This window comes from Scedosporium apiospermum, assembly GCF_000732125.1.
Source record: "Scedosporium apiospermum strain IHEM 14462 chromosome Unknown SEQ_SAPIO_0066, whole genome shotgun sequence".
NCBI classification, from domain to species: Eukaryota; Fungi; Ascomycota; class Sordariomycetes; order Microascales; family Microascaceae; genus Scedosporium; species Scedosporium apiospermum.
Genome location: NW_015971767.1, coordinates 215917 through 232099, shown reverse-complemented (window position 1 = coordinate 232099; position 16183 = coordinate 215917). Strand labels below are relative to the sequence as shown.

At 53.8% G+C, this 16183-nt stretch overlaps 4 protein-coding genes and 1 pseudogene across 4 annotated transcripts; 2 read left to right on the top strand and 3 right to left on the bottom strand.

Moving 5' to 3' along the window:
- Positions 1-222: 222 nt before the first annotated feature.
- On the bottom strand, positions 223-3420 carry SAPIO_CDS1504 (uncharacterized protein; the record flags this gene model as incomplete). The annotated part of the gene is made up of 3 exons (XM_016784763.1): positions 223-2250; positions 2517-2591; positions 2692-3420. 3 exons carry the CDS (start codon positions 3418-3420, stop codon positions 223-225), a joined length of 2832 nt encoding a protein of 943 aa, XP_016645520.1.
- Positions 3421-3733: 313 nt separating this feature from the next.
- SAPIO_CDS1503 (uncharacterized protein) lies at positions 3734-5505 on the top strand (the record flags this gene model as incomplete). The annotated part of the gene is made up of 6 exons (XM_016784762.1): positions 3734-3748; positions 4209-4521; positions 4652-4775; positions 4830-5069; positions 5202-5328; positions 5392-5505. 6 exons carry the CDS (start codon positions 3734-3736, stop codon positions 5503-5505), a joined length of 933 nt encoding a protein of 310 aa, XP_016645519.1.
- A 340-nt stretch (positions 5506-5845) lies between these two features.
- On the bottom strand, positions 5846-9215 carry SAPIO_CDS1502 (uncharacterized protein; the record flags this gene model as incomplete). Its single annotated transcript, XM_016784761.1, has 4 exons — positions 5846-6777; positions 6834-7123; positions 8121-8543; positions 8653-9215. The coding sequence occupies 4 exons, from the start codon at positions 9213-9215 to the stop codon at positions 5846-5848; spliced, it is 2208 nt and encodes a 735-aa protein (XP_016645518.1).
- A 1050-nt stretch (positions 9216-10265) lies between these two features.
- SAPIO_CDS1501 lies at positions 10266-11267 on the bottom strand (annotated as a pseudogene; the record flags this gene model as incomplete).
- A 2348-nt stretch (positions 11268-13615) lies between these two features.
- SAPIO_CDS1500 (uncharacterized protein) lies at positions 13616-16178 on the top strand (the record flags this gene model as incomplete). Its single annotated transcript, XM_016784760.1, has 2 exons — positions 13616-13729; positions 13833-16178. The coding sequence occupies 2 exons, from the start codon at positions 13616-13618 to the stop codon at positions 16176-16178; spliced, it is 2460 nt and encodes an 819-aa protein (XP_016645517.1).
- Between the last annotated feature and the right edge of the window lie 5 nt (positions 16179-16183).

Here is a 16183-nt window from a genome sequence, read left to right as displayed (position 1 = left end):
AGCCCTCGGAACCGTGACACAGAGTGGGCTTGTGTACTGGATACTCTTACCGGATATTTTGAAGAAAACTCACCACGTACTTGCAAAGTCTACAACGGAGAGGCAAAAAGGGTTAACGACACATAAGAAACATACCCCCCCCCCCGGACCCCTTCATCTGCCAAGATAATAGAAATAATAGTCAGACGGTGTTAGAGTTCATCGTTCGCATCGGCGCCAGCTTCAAGAAGCCGCTGCACCACGGCGTCGATTCTTCGCATTCGCATCAGCGCTGGCTTCAAGAAGCCGCTGCACCACGGCGTCGTGGCCGTACTGGGAAGCCTGGTGAAGCGGCGTCCAGCCGCCGCGATAATTCTTCGCGTTCGCATCGGCACCGGCTTCAAGAAGCCGCTGCACCACAGCATAGTGGCCGCTCCAGGAAGCCCAGTGAAGCGGCGTCCTGCTGCTGAACTTGTCATCCTTCATGTTCACATCAGCGCCAGCTTCAAGAAGCCGCTGCACCACAGCATCGTGGCCGTTCCGGGAAGGCCAGTGAAGCGGCGTCCAGAAAGATCTATCCTTCGCGTTGACATCAGCACCAGCCTCAAGAAGCCGCTGCACCACAGCATCGTAGCCGTACTGGGAAGCCCGGTGAAGCGGCGTCCAGCCAGGTCCATCCTTCGCGTTCACATCAGCACCAGCTTCAAGAAGCCGCTGCACCACAGCATCGTAGCCGTGCTGGGAAGCCCGGTGAAGCGGCGTCCAGAAAGATTCATCCTTCGCGTTCACATCAGCACCAGCTTCAAGAAGCAGCTGCACCACAGCATCGTGGCCGCTCCAGGAAGCCCAGTGAAGCGGCGTCCAGCCAGATCTATCCTTTGCGTTGACTCGGGCGCTGGTGCCGAGGAGCCACCGCACCACACCACCACGGAGAAGCCACTCCAGCACCGCGATATAGCCTTCCCCGGCAGCCCAGGAAATAGCTGACCTTCCATACCTACTATCCTTGATGTTAATGGCCTTCAAAGCCTTCTTAGGAAGCCGCTCCACCACACTGCTTAGACCAAAATAGGATGTGACTAAAAGAGGTGTAAAGTTGCCCGGCACATCTCTTGTCGCAACTCTTTGATATATTTCAAACCACGCCGAGGTTGGCAAGTCCGGACGACAGTATGATGTTGCCTTCTCAACAGCCCAATCTTCGTCATTCCAGTTTGCTTCACGAAAGTGGACAGCCCAGTACTGCACTGCATATCGCAGAAATGTACGCATGGAGATATACTGATCTTGATCTGCACTTGCTCTAAGGCCACTTAGATTAAAATCTAACAGCGAGAGCCGCTGTATACAGATCTCGGCAAGGATGCGATGCGATTCCTTCGGATGAAGGGTAAACTTCCACTGTAGTGCCGTGCTGCCGGTAAGAGGTGGCGAAGACCCCGATGGTGGGGGGACCAAGAACTCGCGGGCGGTTTGATGAAGCAGGTAGACCTTGGAGTCGGCAACGACCACAAAAAGTCCGCAAAGCTGCCTAATGTTATTGCGGATTCGGTCTTCTGGCCCTAGCTTGAGATCGCTGAAGGATCGATGATGGGGCCTAATCGCTAAAGCCAGGGCCATCTCCTGCAGAGTAAGAGGCCTCGCTGCTGCGACGACGATATGGAGGAGCTTCCTGGCCTGCCCAACATCTGGACTCTTTGACAAGATCCTATCGTATGCTGCATCAACCGTTTTCGTCGTCTTCACTATCGACCGAATGTCTTCTAACCCGTCGATAATGCTCTTAGTTATGATGTCGAAGATGAGATGCACCCAGAGGTAGGTGCGGTTAGGAGCCCGTGTAAGTTCCTCTCGAAGAACGTGCTGCTCTTCTTGGAGAAGCCCGAGCCTTCCACCAAGGTCCGCCACTCTGCTTCCTACAACCAAGTCGATCTCGAGAGAAATTTTATCTACCTCCTCTTCATTGTCCCCGCTTAGGTGAATCATCGGCAGTTCGCGTTCTAGAGGATAGAATCCTCTCTTGATATCTAGGTAGGGCCGGCTCGTTAAGAGGAGCTTTAATGTAGGACGAGTTGTTGTTATGCCCGAGTAGAATTTACTAACAGTATCGATAAGCTGATGTCGTCCTGAAACCTCGCATTCATCTAGGGCGTCGAGGATACAGACAATCTCCCTCCTCTTATGGCCAGTCGCAGCGGAGATGAGAATATCCCAGAGGTCGCGGAAGGATGTTAGTATTGTATCTCCTTTGTCTTCGAACTCCTCAAGGATCTGGGTTGAAAAAGAGGCCGGATGCTGGTTAAAGACTTGATGTAATATGGAGCATAGTGCGGTTGCTGAAGATCTCTGGTCTTCAAAGTCTTCCTTAAAGAAGAAATAGCAGGTCGTTCTTATATTTGTGCTCGGCAGTACCTCATCAGCTAAGAACTTGGCCAGAACCGACTTCCCACATCCCGGGTCAGCAGACACCCAGAGCAAGCTAGCTGCACTGCTCTGCTGCCAATTTTGGAAGAGCAAATGGTTCGTGAACCACTCACATGTTCCTTGGACTCGCGGCGGATTTCGGTTCTTACGGTCTCGGTACGGACAAGTATAAAGTTTCCGGAGCCATTCTATTGATTGTTAGGGAATTATAACCGTAAAGAGCACAAGAAATAAAGACGAACCTTGCCGTTTTGGGGTATTGTCGATCTCTTTTCTAAGACGCTGTACCGCATTGACCCTTCCCTCGCCGTAGATAAGCGGCATGAAGACACCGAAAATGCCCAGAAGACAGTACGCCCAATCTTCCTGGCGCGTGGTTTGGCGTCTCTCTGCCCATCTCAGTCGCTCGTCAACATCGAACTGACTAAAGGGGGTTGTTTTCCGAAGAGCTGAGATTGGTATTTTTGTAATGTTGTGAATTTCGTGCTCAAGAGATCCCTTATCGCCGAGTTGCAGGCCCTCCAACGAGAAGAACTCCACCGATGCCGGCGCAAGAAGCTCTTGGAGCGTCCAGCCCCGAGTAAACCATTTACTCCTTTGAAACGCCACTTCCCAGGAGAGCTCAGCTTGATCGCTGCTTGCTTGATCGCTGTTCTGCGAAAGGCTACCAGTCATCGAAACATCAGACAGGTAAACGTAGCACCGAGTGGCATCGTGGTACCATCGAAACATGGAATTTATCGACGCCTGGAGCTCGTCGCTAGTCGATTTGTCGATACAGCAAGTGTCTACCCAGAAGTATTGCAAGCCGTCGCGTCCTGCTTGTTCTGCACAGAATTCGACCTTGCGATAGCCCGCCTTGCCTTTCCCGGTACCGTCCTTCATGTCCTTGTAGGAAACCTCTTCGGCATTATTTTTACTCCACATATGCGATAGTATCGCGTATGGGGGGATATTGTCAACCAGGTCCTCAGTCAAGCTAAGCTCGCCATTCTGGTCGCGCGTCAAGAGCCGCATTGTTTCGCGTGGAAATGGCTGGTCGGCCGGGAAAAGGTTCGTTCAAGGAGGAGCTCGGTGTCGGATCCGCTTGCCTGGAGGAGACCATACAGGGTAGCTAGAGATCGCAAAGCGCCAGCCGCTATTGAGCCTGTCACAGTACGATCCGTTCCTGGTGCCAATACTGCCAAGATACAAGATAAATTAGCCTCGCGCCTAGACAGCTCATCAAGTGGTGTCGATTAGCAATCGAGCAAGGTCGTCTATAGACTGGAGACCACGCAGGGCTGCGACCCAATCTCGAAACGCCGCATCGCGGGCGACAACCGGTGCCATGTCTGCTGCCTTGGTGCGTAATTTAGGCAGCACCCCGGTAAATGGTTCATCCAAGAGGCGAAGTGCTCCGTTATGCGAAGTACCGCGTGTGAGTAAATCGCAACAAACACTACGTGGGGCAAGTCTGTGCGTTCGGAACATTTTCAAAGAGTTTGTCTGACAGGAAACCGATTTCACTCCTCGGTGTACTTCGTATCATCAGCCTCGAAAGAAATGCGTCTCTCTTGTGTTAGTGACCAACTTAATTGCTTGTTTCATTGCTCGACGCCAATTCGGGAGTCTTCCGATGGAACTGGGAAACGGGAACGCTTCTGCCGCAGCGCAATAGAAGCTTTATGCCCCTTGCGTCAGAGTCTGAACCTACTCTCTTCACAACTAATTTTCAATGCAACCGATTGTACCATGCCATCAGGGCCGCCCTTTGCCTACACTTACTCTTCGTCTCTTGACTAAACATTCCCATTTGAATGTAGACAACTAACGGTCTCGATCTTGTTAAGCAATTCCCAGACGACCAAATCAACGCTTTCGAATCCATCGTCGACAAGCGCATCGCCGAGTTCATCAACCTCCTCGAGCGCAAGTACATTTCTGCTCCAACCGAATACAGCCCCATCGAATTCTCCCATCGTTGTCAGTCCCTCGCCCTTGATGTTATCAGTGACGTAGGCTTTGGTGATGTCGCGGGTTTCTTCAAGAATGACAGCGGCACGGAGAACCGCGTTGACACTGTCAAAGATGGTTTCTTCCCGATTTCGATCCAGACGCTGAATATGGCTTGGTTGAGTGCGTCGATGAAAAGCTGGCCGTTTAATATTTTAACGTTAACGCGCAGAGCAATAGCTAGCCTTCGTAGGACAATGCCGTGAGTTGAAACCAACGTGTAGGTGTTGTCCGGCTACTAATGATTGATTAGTTGGCCGCTCGCTGTCCTTGAAAAGGGCTTTCTTTACCACTGGTCCGGTCAGCAATGGCACAATGACCTCTCACATCCAGGACTCCAATTGCAACGGGACGCCGAAGGAAGTCTGCACAGAACTGTAAGCAAAGTCTCATACCAACGAAGCGTCCCCAACTAATGCAATGCCATGTAGTATCACCAATCCAGCCTCCACCACAGCCGCTATCCGCACCACCATCCTCTGCCTCCTAACAAACCCCACCGCCCTCTCTAAACTCCGCGCCGAAATCGACTCCGGCCTCGCCCTCGATGCCATCAGCACCCCCATCATCCGCGACGCTGAAGCTGCCACCTGCCCTACCTCCAGGCCATCATCAAGGAAGGTCTCCGGATGTACCCCCCTCCTTGCGCTACACTCGGCTCCTACAAGGAAGTTCCTCTCGGCGGCGTAGAAGTATATGGCCTACCTCCTTCCGGCTGGTAAGCGTGTGGGCGTTAATACACTGGCGATGATGCGCGATACTGGTACGTTTGGGCCCGATGCTGAGATTTTTAACCCGGATAGGTGGCTGGGTGGTGGTAGGAAGGTTGAGGAGATGAGCGCCGTTTTGGATTTGGCGTTTGGGGGTGGTGAGGTTGAGTGTGTTGGGAGGACCGTTGCGTTTATGGAGCTGAACAAGGTCTTTGTCGAGGTAAGAGAGATACACTCCCCAGCACAATGGAAGAAAATGGGATCGACTGATGATGAGATCTAGTTGTTCAAGCGGTTTGATTTTACGATTGAGAACGCGCCAATGACACTTAGGGATACGGTGTGTTGCGTTACGGAGGACTTTAAGCTGAGGGCTACTCACCGAGTTCGTGCTTGAGAGTTTTGGAGTTGTGTTAAGCTGGTCATGAGATGGTTGACAATTGTTTAATTTGTGAGGGCTGAGACTTTGGACATTGCTTGCATACTCTCTGATCGCCACTCTTTATTTAGATTCCCTGGGTCCTGATAATGGCTTGTTGGTGCCTGGATACGCGGGAGTGGGTTGCTGGCGCGATTGGGTCGTTGGGCGGAACAGTGTTGGCAGTGTTGTGATATCCCCTACTCATGTGACCGTTTTTCTATGTTTTAAAACCTCTGTGTCTACGACAAAGCTCTAAATGGGTATCATTGATTCTCACATTTGCCTCAACGAGGCTGTATCATCCACCGACAGATACTTACTTGGCCATCGCGCTCAATCTCGTCCTCAAAAAGCCCAAGAGGCTCTCAAGCAACGAAACATCATGTCCCTCCACCCACCTACACATAATCTTGACGTCCTCCCTCCCCGCAATGACCCATATCCTAAAGCCAATGGCACAAACATTCCCCTCCTCCTTCCCTTCAGCAGAGAGCTTCGTCCGAACATCAACACCCGTGTCTCCCTTCTCCGCACGCATCTTCTTCCTCCTCCACGCTCTACTCCAAACATTCTGCCTCGCCCTCCCTAGCCCCGCGAGCTCCTTCTCGTCCCAGGCCCAGGACATCAACTCTAGCCCGCTTCCGAGTTCCCTCACCGCGTCGGCAAGCTTCCCAATATCTACCTCACCCACTTTTGCCGCCAAAACCTCATGGACCACGCTCGGTGGCAACACCTTACACCACGCAGGCTCGCTCATCCCCCTACACACCCCCTCATCAGGCCTCATAGATCCAAAACTCCACCCCACGGCCCACCTCCTCGTCTTCGACCCCTGCACAAACTCCGTAACGGCATAATTGTCCACCCCCTTCCCCCTCAGCATGTCCACGACGACCTCTACGCTGGAATGCTTCCCTAACATGGCCGTGTACCACCGTACCTGTTCCCTCAGCAAGAGGGACTCGTCGAAGATGCGTTTGACGAAGGCTACTTCGCCTCCCGCGGCGACCATCTCGGAGGGTGATCCCGTGCAGGCCGTGTGCGGGGGGCGGGACTTTTTCTGGGCGAGGGATGAGAGCTCGGCGGCGGAGGTGTAGAAGGGGGGATTTGTCATAGTGAAGGTTAGGGGGAGGGCTGTGGGAGGGATGAGGGGGTCTGTCGGGGTGCGGCTGAGGAGGGTAATTTTGGAATCTAGTGAGTTGGTTTTGATGTTTTTGGCCGCGTAGGAGAGGCTTTTTTCGTCGATGTCTTTGTAGGTTGTTAGATGGGGGAGGAAACGAGGAGGAGGAATTAGAGTAGCTTACCGGTTGCGACAAAGGTCCAGGGTCTTTGCGTGCAGGCTAGGAGGGGGTAGATGCAACTTGCGCCAGTGCCGATGTCGAGACCGCGAATGGATTGATCCTTTGGATCTTGGTAGGATGTCGTGTCGAGGAGGTCTTTGAGCCAGAGGATGTAGTTGTGTCGATTGGGGACAGGCGGACACAGCCTATCGGGCGGTAACTCGATCTTCAGTCTAAAATCGGACTTGAGTAAAGTCTTTGTGAGCTGGACGACGGACCGGGGATCGTTGAAGTCGATCTGGCCGTGTTTCAGACTATTTTTTACAACTTAGTGTCAGTGGAAAAGGAAAGTCTTCGAATCCAAGGCGAGTTGAGAGAGTGGGCTGTAGTACACTTTCGCAAAGTCCGCATCTTCTCTAGCAAGCTGCCGAAAGTCGGGTTCTGTTGCGTAAAGATTTCGATAGTATGTGTCTGCTTCTACGCTGGGTTGGAGGGGTCTTTGTGGTCGTTGGCGATGATTGAGCTCTGGCTCTGGGGGTGGTGAGTGAGGGCGCTTCGTCCCCGCCAACATTTTCGTGTGCTCTCTTCAGAGTGTTTGTCGATCCGGTAGTGAAGGTGGACTGGCACGGATGTGATTCTTAAGAGAAATGAGGCTCAATTGAGGCTTGACGGGATCAATTAGATTTGATGAGGATGTTGGTGAGAGCTTCGACCTGTGAGCTTCGACCTTTGAGCTTTGAGAAGGAGCTGCTGGTGCTGGTTCTGACGTCAGCGAGGGCAGCTTTCTATTGTGTTATTCTAAGTTTTACACTGTATTTAGAAGCCCTATAAAGTTAGGGTACAGGAAGTTTGGGGGGCCTTCTTTACTGTGCGAATATTTAATGCCCCTGATATCCGCTACATGCTTGACAGGAGGGAAGGAGCAACCAAGTTGAGGACTTTAGATATGAGATTCGTCGTGACGATGGTCTCTCGTCAAGCTCACCAAAACTTCAGCTTTCCCGTAAGTCGATCTTGGCATACTGAGGAAACATCGCTCATCAAGTCTCTCAAGTCTCTCCCCAACTCTCCAGGGGCGATCCCAATCTCGGCCTCAATGGCCCTCAACGGTCTCTCGAATCAATCTATAAGAAAAAAACATCTTCGTCTACTCATATACATATTATGCATCTCATCTTATATCGTAACCATGCAACATACAGCAACAAAGAAAAAACCTAGTCCCATGCCAAAGAGAAAAGAACACAAGGAAAATAACCCAGCTTTCAGCACCGATGACCTCTCACCACAAACATCCCTCTCTCGCCTCACCTCCCCCACAACAAAACCCTCCACCTCCACCCCTCCAAAGTCTTCAAATCCTTCTCATCAACCTCAAATCCTCCATCCTCCACCTTATTCAGCAACTTCTTGACCCTCCTCGAAAGCGTCTTGGCCACCCTCAGCGCCACCTCGTTCTGGAAAACGTACAGAGCCGCGAAGACGAAGAAGGCGAAGGAAGCGGCCACGCCACCGCGGCCCAACACCGAGGATCGGATACGCTGGAGGAGGGTTTTGCTCCGGTGGAAGGCGTATTCTGTGTCGTTGGAGGCGTGTTCGAGGTCGTAGTGGTAGTGTTGTTGAGAGGAAGGGGAGTACGTGGCGGTGCTGGCGGTGGTGGTGGTGAGGGAGGTGGAGGTGGAGGAGGGGGTGACGATGCGGAGGATGGCTTTTACGGCGGGGAAGAATGTGGCCCTGTTTTATGTTTTGTTAGCCTTTGCTCTGGTGCCTGGATGGGAAGCTTGGAAGGAAAGTGACGAGGGTGGTGGTGAAAAAAAAGAAGAAGAAAAAAAAAAAGACTTACATGGCACCGCCGACAAGCCAGCGCCTCCACCGATGACTCTCCTTCGACTTCACAACCTCCCGGAGCTCAATCCTCAAAGCCCTCAGATCCTTCACTAACAAGCCCCCCGAAGCGCGAAGCTTAGCGTCGATATCCGAGCTAACCGTGCTCCCTGGCGGCGCATTCTGGCGCCTCTTGACTAGTTCGACGAACTCCTTGAGCCCGTATTGCGTATTGGCGCGGATGGTGGCGATGTCCTGCGTCGTCGCCGAGAGCATGGGCGTCATAGAAGGAGCCGGCGCGAGCGGCCCTGGATCGCTGTATACTCTCTGCGGGCGGAACGGATCGGTGGTTTGGTATCGGTCGTCGCGGGGCGGACGCGGCGGAAGGTCGGAGGGGTGGGAGGAGAGTTGTTCGAGGCCGGCGGGGCCGAGCATTTGGGCTTCGGAGGGGGGACGTTGGGGGCCCGGGGGAGGAGGCCCGGGAGGAGGGCCGTATTGGGCGGAAGGGGAGGGGAGGGCACCGGACATTGAGGGGGGATCCATTGGGTGGGAGGAGTAGTGAGAAGGGGGTTGGGTAGACATTTTGTTCGGTCGGGTTTTGAGATTGACGTTTTGGTTTGGGGAAAGTTGGGGAGAGTTGGGGAGGTGGGGGGAGCTTGAAGATGGGGGAACGGACCAGCCCGGAGCGATGGATGGCGTCCTGGAGTCTGCCGAAATTAAAGGGTTGGCCTCTGAAGAGTCGAGTCCAGTCCAGTCCGCGGATGTCCCACACAATTTATTGCGGGTTATAAGACAGGATGAAGAATCGAGGCGGACAAAGAATGAGAAAGAAAGAAGAGAGAGAGAGAAAAAGCAAAAGGGGTCTGGATTGAGCATGGAAAATAAACGCCTGACGCATGATGCAAATATTCTGGGTGGCTGGGAAAAAAGGCTCGGACCAAGACGTCAAATGCGGTGATGCAGGCCAATTGACGAGACCAAACTCGGTTCGGGGCGGGGCGTGATGCCAGGTTCTGCGTGTTGCGTGCGTGCGACCTGCAGCGAAGACCCCCAAGACCAGCTGAGAACATTTGAAGGAGGACAGGAGGGCACACGCAGACACATCCACACATCCTCGGTATGCAGAGAGACTCTTCTTCTTGCACAGCTTGGACTCAATTCTTGGCCGCCCACCCATGTTATTCGCTCACCTCCTGAGCTTGGATACAAGGCGGAGAATGCTACATAATCCTACTGTAGCCTCTAAAGGCGACACCAACGATATCCCATAATGAAGCACACACAGTTTCGGTGTCTTACCGCCAGGTCATATTCCGATTGAAGTTACAAGACACGCACTAATTTAATACGAGATGTCGTGGTTCCCTTATGTCCACTGCCACCATCCGCTCCTGCACAACATCTGTGAAGCTGGGAGCTTGGAAGCAAGATGAATTAAACATGGAATTTTATTGGACCTCGAACAAGGCTTCTTCGACCTATTGAGATTATTTTCGAGGATCCTTGCTTTTCTCAGCTGGCATAAATCACTAGACTGTTTCCGAGATACTGGGCACCGAAAACTCCAGCCCAACTCGGTAAACATCTCCAACCTCCACCGCAGAGACGGCCACCTTCGTGTCTCCACCGAGTTCAAAACACTCCCAACAGGCCCAAATGGTTCAACGCCCCAAGCATCCGTTGCGCATCTGATCCCTCGCCCCTGATCTCAACCTGGTCCCTCAAAGATTCCACCACATCCTCCTTCGCCTCCCAATTTAACTCATCCCACAACTGCTCCAACACGCCAAGACTCCCAATCGTCCTCCTAAACACCTTCATATACCCGGCCATCACGATGCAAGCCAACAGATGCGCCCATTGCCCCTCGTGGCGACCCTCCGCGGTCCCCAACCACGCCAGCAATTCAATCATAAAGTGACCAATATGCTCGGCGAGTGGATCCGAGCAACCCAGCTCCCTATCCAAATCCAGCACGACGCACAGCGCGTACACGGTTCCCACGATCCTCCTCATCTCGCCCACCGGATTGTCGTAATGATCGAGATGGGAAAACTCCTCGTTGTGGAAAAGGTCTACGGATTCTTCGCCATGCGCCATGCTTTGGAGACCGTTGAAGAGAACCTCGAGGGCCAAGTCGAGCGAAACGTCTGCGTCTAGCTCGGGGGGGAATCGGAACTGGAGGCCGTCCGTGAGGAGCGTGCGGATGTGGATGTGGTCTCGGTGGAGGGGGACGTTGGCTGCTACGCGAGGGAGAAAATGGGCCATGTCGGCGCGGCGAACGGCGTACTGCCTGCCGTGGGGGAAGATGACGTCGACTATATCGTCCCTGTCCCTTGCCCGGCGGCCCCTGTAGGGAGGAAGGTCAGGGATGCGTCGTCGCTGGCGTGCTAGTCGGGGCGGTCGACCTACCGTGGGGTCATGGGCGTCCATGCCGGCGCGGGGGGCACGCTGGTAGAGGTTCATTTCTCCTATGCGTTCTCCTGGATCGTTTGGATGGACGACATTGTATCGTTGGAAGGCGTTCGGATTGTGCGTGTAGGCATCTTGAGATATCCTGGGAACCTGGCGATGTAGTCTCGGAGCATACAGCGGTCGTCGATGAGGAGCGGGAGGCCCCCTTCGCCCGTCCATTTTCGCTTGGGAATTCAGGAAAGTAGGGGGATGGGCAATGTCCTCTTGGCGAAGGTGAGCAAAGCTAACCTTGTGTAGTGTTGCAAATTGTAGATGAGAGAAGATCGTGGGCGGGTAAAAGACCTGCGATGAAGAGTTGGTTCTATATCAGATGTCCTTTGGAAGATTGAGGGTTGGTAGCATCTCACCTCTTCCAGTGTGGACTGCATTCTCTTCTTTTGTATTCATCGTTGAGAGTGAGTCTCGTGAGGAGAGTCCTCGGGTGAGCTGGTGTGACAAACTTGTTCAGTTTGTTTTGGGGGACAACCGCCTTCTCCCAGTGCCACGGTCAAGGATTGCTCAGGAATGACGATACGTGTCGTTGAGTCCATAGTTCGTTTGCCTAGAATAGGTGAGAAGTTTGGAGGCCGTGATCAATCCAATATCGTTGAAATCCTCAGTTCCAGTCAGGTTCTATTCCGAATGGCACCGAATGGCATCTAAGGAAACTGTTTCGTACTGACTGTACTCCTACTCTTCTCGTTGAAATACTGGTCGACTCATAACTGGGTGTCGCCGATACACTTCATGTCCAGTCAGTTACAGAATGAACAATCTCAACACGTCAATCGCATAACAGCCCTGAGAGACTGCACATGTTCTCTGGTTTCTAGACTCCTCTCCTTAGAGGATAACGGTCATCAGACGAGTAGCTTAATTGAGACCAGAGAGGAGCTGAGGGTGGATTAGCAGCCGCGGATACTACTTGCTCCTTCGTTCTCATATGGAACTTTAATGCTGGAGAAGAAGTGTTTGAAATTATCATCTTTTTCAGTCACAAATGCCGACATGACCATCAGGTCGATCCCGAGCCCTCGTACCTCTTGTTAAGAGAACATGCCGAGCTCACTCGATGGGCGGAAATGGATGCAGCGGCAAGCAGGAGACACTGAAGCTAATGTTGATAGCGTCGGTCGGTTTTACTTTGACCTCACAGAGTTGGGATCTAGATATCACCCTCCGACGCAGTAATAGCAGTGTTGATCACTCCATCTGACTCTCTCAACCCACATCCGATGACAGGATCTACGGCTACTCCTAGATCTCTTCACATTTCCTCCCTCCCTGATCGCTCGAAAACCTCTCTTCGAATTACCAATGCCACAGCACTAATAGCACAATCGCTTCGAGCTGGGATGTTTTCTTTCTGTGATTGAAAAATAGGAGAATAGACACACATCCCTTATTTGAATCTTGGGCTTGTGATGCTTGCTTCATGGGCACTTCCCGCTCTCGCTCCTGTCCTGTGCTGGCGAATCATCCCTCGTCTTAACTTGGCACTGCGCCATCACCGTTCGGATCTCGTCACAAAATAGGTTTAAGTCCATAGGTGCCTAGAGCTGCATGCTTCCAGGTTTCGTCCTATGATAAGAGTTGCCTCCTCTGCTACTAGTTTAGTGTACTTCGTCCTCCAGGTCGATGGTCAGTCCACTACACCGGATAAGTTAGCTTGGAGAATGGCTTCTTCTGAGCCTCGAAAAGATTAAATGGTGTGCCTGGTAGGGCGATGCGGTGAAACTGATGCAATTGATGCCTGCCAGCTTTAACCAATTAGCGCAACCTAGCGACATCAACAGGACCATCCCTAGCTTAGGACTTTAATGACACCAGGAACGGGAACTTCAGCCCCAAGGACTGGGAGACGTTTCCCCGCCTGACAATGGTTGAGCATCTTAAACTGTCCGCGTTCTCTTGGCGTGGATGAAATGGAAAAAAGAGCAACGGAGCTTCCAGAGCAAACACCGGCGATGTCTTGGCGGCCTGCAAACAAAGTAAAAGATTGGCTTCTCCATCAAATGTGTTCTGGAACGTTTTCAGGTTTGCTTTTCGTATTGCAAGTGCTAAGGAAGTCCTGTGTGGGAGGCAACCGGATAAAATTGCGTGGCGCTGAGGCTGATGGCCCCTTGATACCATGAACGGCATAGCTCCAGACGAAGTAACCTTTCGATGCAACCGTGTGGGGGGAAACTGGTTCGTTCTTGCAGGCAGCCAAGCAAAGACACTGCTTCGCCAGGCAGTAGCTCAGGCAAACAAGAGCTCCGAGCTTACTTTGTGCTGCCCCTGGATTGAAGCTGGCGTGAGAGACATGGAGGCGGGGAGAGGAGGGACAAGTCCTACGATATGCTCTGGGTGTATTTAGATCAAGCTCACCCCTCCTTCCTCCCTGGGCTCATGATCTTATTCTTGTCATCGACTCAATTATACGTGTAACGAGAAACCAATTCGAAGATTCTCACATTGAACCATCTTCGCCTGAACCGAACTATCACGAAGAAGATTGAACTGGACAAACACGGGAGGCCAGCAAGATGGATAACATCGCAAAGCAGGAATTCCACCTGCGAGATCTGGAAACAAAATCCGTCACCCTCTTCCCATCCCGCGCCCAAATCGTCCGTGAGATCAAGGATCTCCAGCTCACTGTAAGTTCCACTCTCACTTCAATACTCACCCTCTCTCAACCACATCTCCGCTTCAGCTCCATCTATCTGTTTCTCTCCGTCTCTAACAGTTTCTTCTCTCCAGCCCGGCCTCAACGAAATCACCATCGTGGGCCTAACCCCGACCCTAGACGAAGACTCCATAAAAGTAGAAGGCACCGGCTCAGCCACCATCTCCGACATCTCCGTCGACCTCGTCGCCAACCTCGAGCTCTTCGAAGACCACTATCCCTCTGAAGAAGATGACAGCGATTCCCTCTCGGATTTCGACGCTGAGGACAAGCCCGACTTCGGCTACGACGGTAAGCTCGAAGCCCTTGAGGACCAGGTCACCCTCCTCAACGACGAGCAGGCCCGCGCCCGGGAAAAGATCGCCAGCGCCGACAGACGCCTCAAGATCCTCGACTCCTACGGAAACTCCCTCGACAAGAAGCGCAACGTAGTCATCGAGCAAGGCCTAGACACCTACCGCGAAGAGCGCGAAAAGGTGTTCCTCGACCATCAGGAGGGGACCCTCGAGCTGCGCCGCATACAAAAGGAGTTGAAGGACGTCGAGAAGGAGAGGATCAAGGTGGCTAGGCTCGAGGGGAAGGAGAAGAAGAAATGGGCCAAGGGCGTGGCGAAGCGCAGTGCGGCGCACACTAAGCTGGCTGAGAGGCGGGAGGCTAAACGTCGTGATAAGAAGCGCGAGAAGGAGAGGATCAAGAAGGAGCGCGCGACGTTTTGGCCCAAGTTCCATTACACCGCTACTATCACCCTCGACGCCTCGGCCTACACCCCAGTGTCTTCGCGCCGTAGCTCCGTTGCTAGCGAGGCTGACCTTCAGCTCCTCAAGGAAAAGGACCAGGCCGCAGGTGCTGAGACGGGCGAATCCTCCTCTTCCTCGGCCAAGTGCGACCTCCTCATCACCTACGTCACGTCCTCTGCCTTCTGGGCGCCCAGTTACGACCTACAGCTCTCGACGATCAACAACACGGCGAACCTCTCCTTCGAGGCCAAGCTCACAAACACCACCTCCGAAACCTGGCGCAACGCCAAGATCATCCTGTCCACGTCACAAACCACCTTCGCCGGTCTCGAAGACGCCCTCCCGACTCTCGTGCCCTGGCACGTCAAGCTGGGCAACAGGACCTCGGGTGTCTTCGCTAGCGATATCCTGCACAGCCGCGAGGAGCGCAAGGAGCAGGTGGACTGGGAGATCCAGCGCCACAAGCACGAGAGGGTGCAGAAGCCCCGCGCCGAGCTCTTCGGGCTATGGGAGAATGAGGCCGGCGGTGCGCTGGCGGCGCAGCAGGCGCAGAATGTCGGCTACGTGAAGAACAGGATCAACATGGCCCAGCAGGCGCAGCTCGCCGCCGTGGAGATCGACGCCCGGAATGCGCTGCAGCCCGATGCCTACAGAAATAAGGGCCCGGTTCTGGAAGCGTACAGCAAGAACATATCTGCTTCCATTCCTCCACCTCCGGCTCTAGCGCGGGCGGGTTCTGTCATGAAGTCGAAGAAGAAGAGGGGCTCCTCCAGCTTTACCCCTACTGCGTACGGCGCGACTGCCTCTGCACGCCGAGGTGGACCTGGTGGTTGGGTCGGTGGAGGCGGCGGTGGTGGTGGTGATTCCTCGGGCGGCGAGGAAGAAGAGGCAGATGGTGCGGGCGATGGCGACGGCGACGACAAGACCATGCTCGAGGACTCGCCCGAACTCGACTTCCAGGATTCTGCCATGGAAGAAACCGGCCTCACGACCACCTACGACCTCCCCGGGCAGCGAACCCTCGCGCCGCGCAGCCGCGCCTCGAAGCAGCGCATCGCGCGCATCAACTTCTCCAACGTCGTCTTCAACCACACCGTCGTGGCCAAGTACAAGCCCGTGGCCTACCTCAAGGCCAAGCTCCGCAACGCGAGCAAGCTCACCCTCCTGCGCGGTCCAGCGGGTCTCACCGTCGACGGAAGCTTCATGGGCCGAACCCGCCTCCCTCGCTGCAGTGCCGGAGAATCCTTCGTGCTCAGCCTCGGCATCGATCCAGCTATTCGCGTGGTGTATCCCAAGCCCGAGGTCCGCCGGTCCACCTCTGGCTTGTTCTCCAAGGAGGATAGTTCTATCTACACGCGTACCGTGACGATTACGAATACCAAGGCCACCGCCGGAAAGGTCGCCACGCTCTACGTCCTCGACCAAGTCCCCATTTCCGAGGACGAGCGTCTCCGCGTCGACATCCTCTCGCCACGCGGTCTCGTATCGGGTGGTTCCGCCGTCGCCTCAGGCGTGCCTGGCCGCGAGGGTTCCGAGAACAAGGACTGGGGCAAGGCTACCGCCCTGCTGAGGAAGGGCAACGAGATCTCGTGGGAGGTGAACCTCAAGGCCGGCAAGAGCGTCAAGTTGACCCTCGACTACGAGATTGCGGCGCCGGCGGGCGAGCACGTTATACAATGCTAGGAAGG